The 1,558-nt window shown below is 49.8% G+C and overlaps 1 protein-coding gene across 1 annotated transcript; it reads right to left on the bottom strand.

The window, feature by feature from the left end:
- Positions 1 to 348: 348 nt before the first annotated feature.
- On the bottom strand, positions 349 to 521 carry H310_04613 (hypothetical protein; the record flags this gene model as incomplete). Its single annotated transcript, XM_008869039.1, has 2 exons — positions 349 to 362; positions 428 to 521. 2 exons carry the CDS (start codon positions 519 to 521, stop codon positions 349 to 351), a joined length of 108 nt encoding a protein of 35 aa, XP_008867261.1.
- Positions 522 to 1,558: the final 1,037 nt, after the last annotated feature.

Below are 1,558 nucleotides of genomic sequence, written 5' to 3'. Positions count from 1 at the left end.
CCACTTTTCGTCGACATGGACGCAGTTCATCACGTCGTCGAAGGCGTAGTCCGACGAACTGACTGGGTGGACATGGTCGATCGCCCACTTCAATCGGACGGCCTTGTTTGCATCGGTGAGTGCGGGTTTGACTGTACTAGAGTACTTGACGAAGATCCCGCGGCGATAGTAGTCGTGCAACGTCGACCTTGGAATGCCCATTGCGGCAGCGATGACCGAAATGTCGTACGGCGAGCCTTTGGGACGAGCTTCAGACGTGCAGCCACCATATCGTGCTTGATGTTGCGGCCACAACGACCCTTCCGTTTCGAGCACACAGAACGACACGGCCGTATCTTGTCAGACAGGTCAACAGCTGCTCGCTACCAGATGCGACGAACCGTGCTTCTATCAACTCCAAAGGATGCAGCTACGTCAACGAAGGCACCTCTAGGCAGTGCCTTGTCGTCAATCATTCGCGCGAGTAGTTGCTGGAGGATGGCATTCCGGTCGTTGTCCGTCAAGTTCTTCTTGGCGCGCATTTCGTTTGTCGATCTTGACCCGCTGAGTTTTACAGATAAAGCTGTCTTTATCCGGATATCCGGATAACGCCTTTTAGGTTAAAATTGTCCAAGTTGTATGGGTTTAAGTATTGAGGCTTTCACTTGCTGTATCTTTTGTGATTGGGTTCAGTTTGGTACGAAGCAATGCCATTGGTGAACTGTAGAGTCTACTAATCACGCTCATGTTTTCAGAATGGAATAATTCGACCATCTTCACCGTCATTTCCCAAATATTCTGTTTGGGGCAAGTATTTCCGGACAGAGGTAGTAGTCCTTTTGAGTGAGACCTCTCCCGCTGTTGTTCGGACCGCACCAACGAAGCGCTTTTCTATATGACGAGACGTATGCATCGTATCTAAATGAATGTGTGTTGATGAGGACGTTCATGTATTCAATTACCGGGACTTTGCGTCCTGCGTCGTCCACGTTCGCGTGTTATCACGAACGACCATGTTCACATAATCAGCGATTAGGGCGTGGCCGTGGGTCTTTGTGAGCCTCTGCCCGCCTTTCATCTACTTTCCTTTGGAGGCCTGGCCAGTCATCAACGCAAAGTTGTCCGGAATGCGCAACAACTCGAGCATGGCAAGGCGCTCGACGCGCGACGTGCCTCGCTTCGCACGTCGTCGCTCTCGAGCCCCGTCGTTCCAACGCACAAGTGGGCAGTAGTTTGTGTGCCAGTAGTTTCGAGTAATGTGATCGGACCTTCAGTGACCAAGTTCAACTTGCTTTTGCTTTTGAAAAACCAAAAGTACCTCGAGAAGTAGTTTTGCTTTTCGTGAATTCGAGAATCGACCTTGCGAACGAAATGCGGACCAGATTTCCAAATTGCCTCTCCCTAGTGTAGTAATTGCGGGCATTAATTTGCATTCACGATATAACGCAAACATGCACTCAAATACCGTGTTTTAGACCAAATACCCGGTATCATAGATTCAACGGCAAAACTGATTGGCTAACCCCTCGGGCAAGCCACCAACCAGAAGAAAAGAAAACGGTCGTGGGTCGAGATGAAA

Source organism: Aphanomyces invadans, assembly GCF_000520115.1.
Source record: "Aphanomyces invadans strain NJM9701 unplaced genomic scaffold supercont1.7, whole genome shotgun sequence".
NCBI lineage: Eukaryota > Oomycota > Saprolegniomycetes > Saprolegniales > Verrucalvaceae > Aphanomyces > Aphanomyces invadans.
Note: the sequence above shows the minus strand (reverse complement) of the source record. Positions and strands in the feature narration are given on the sequence as shown.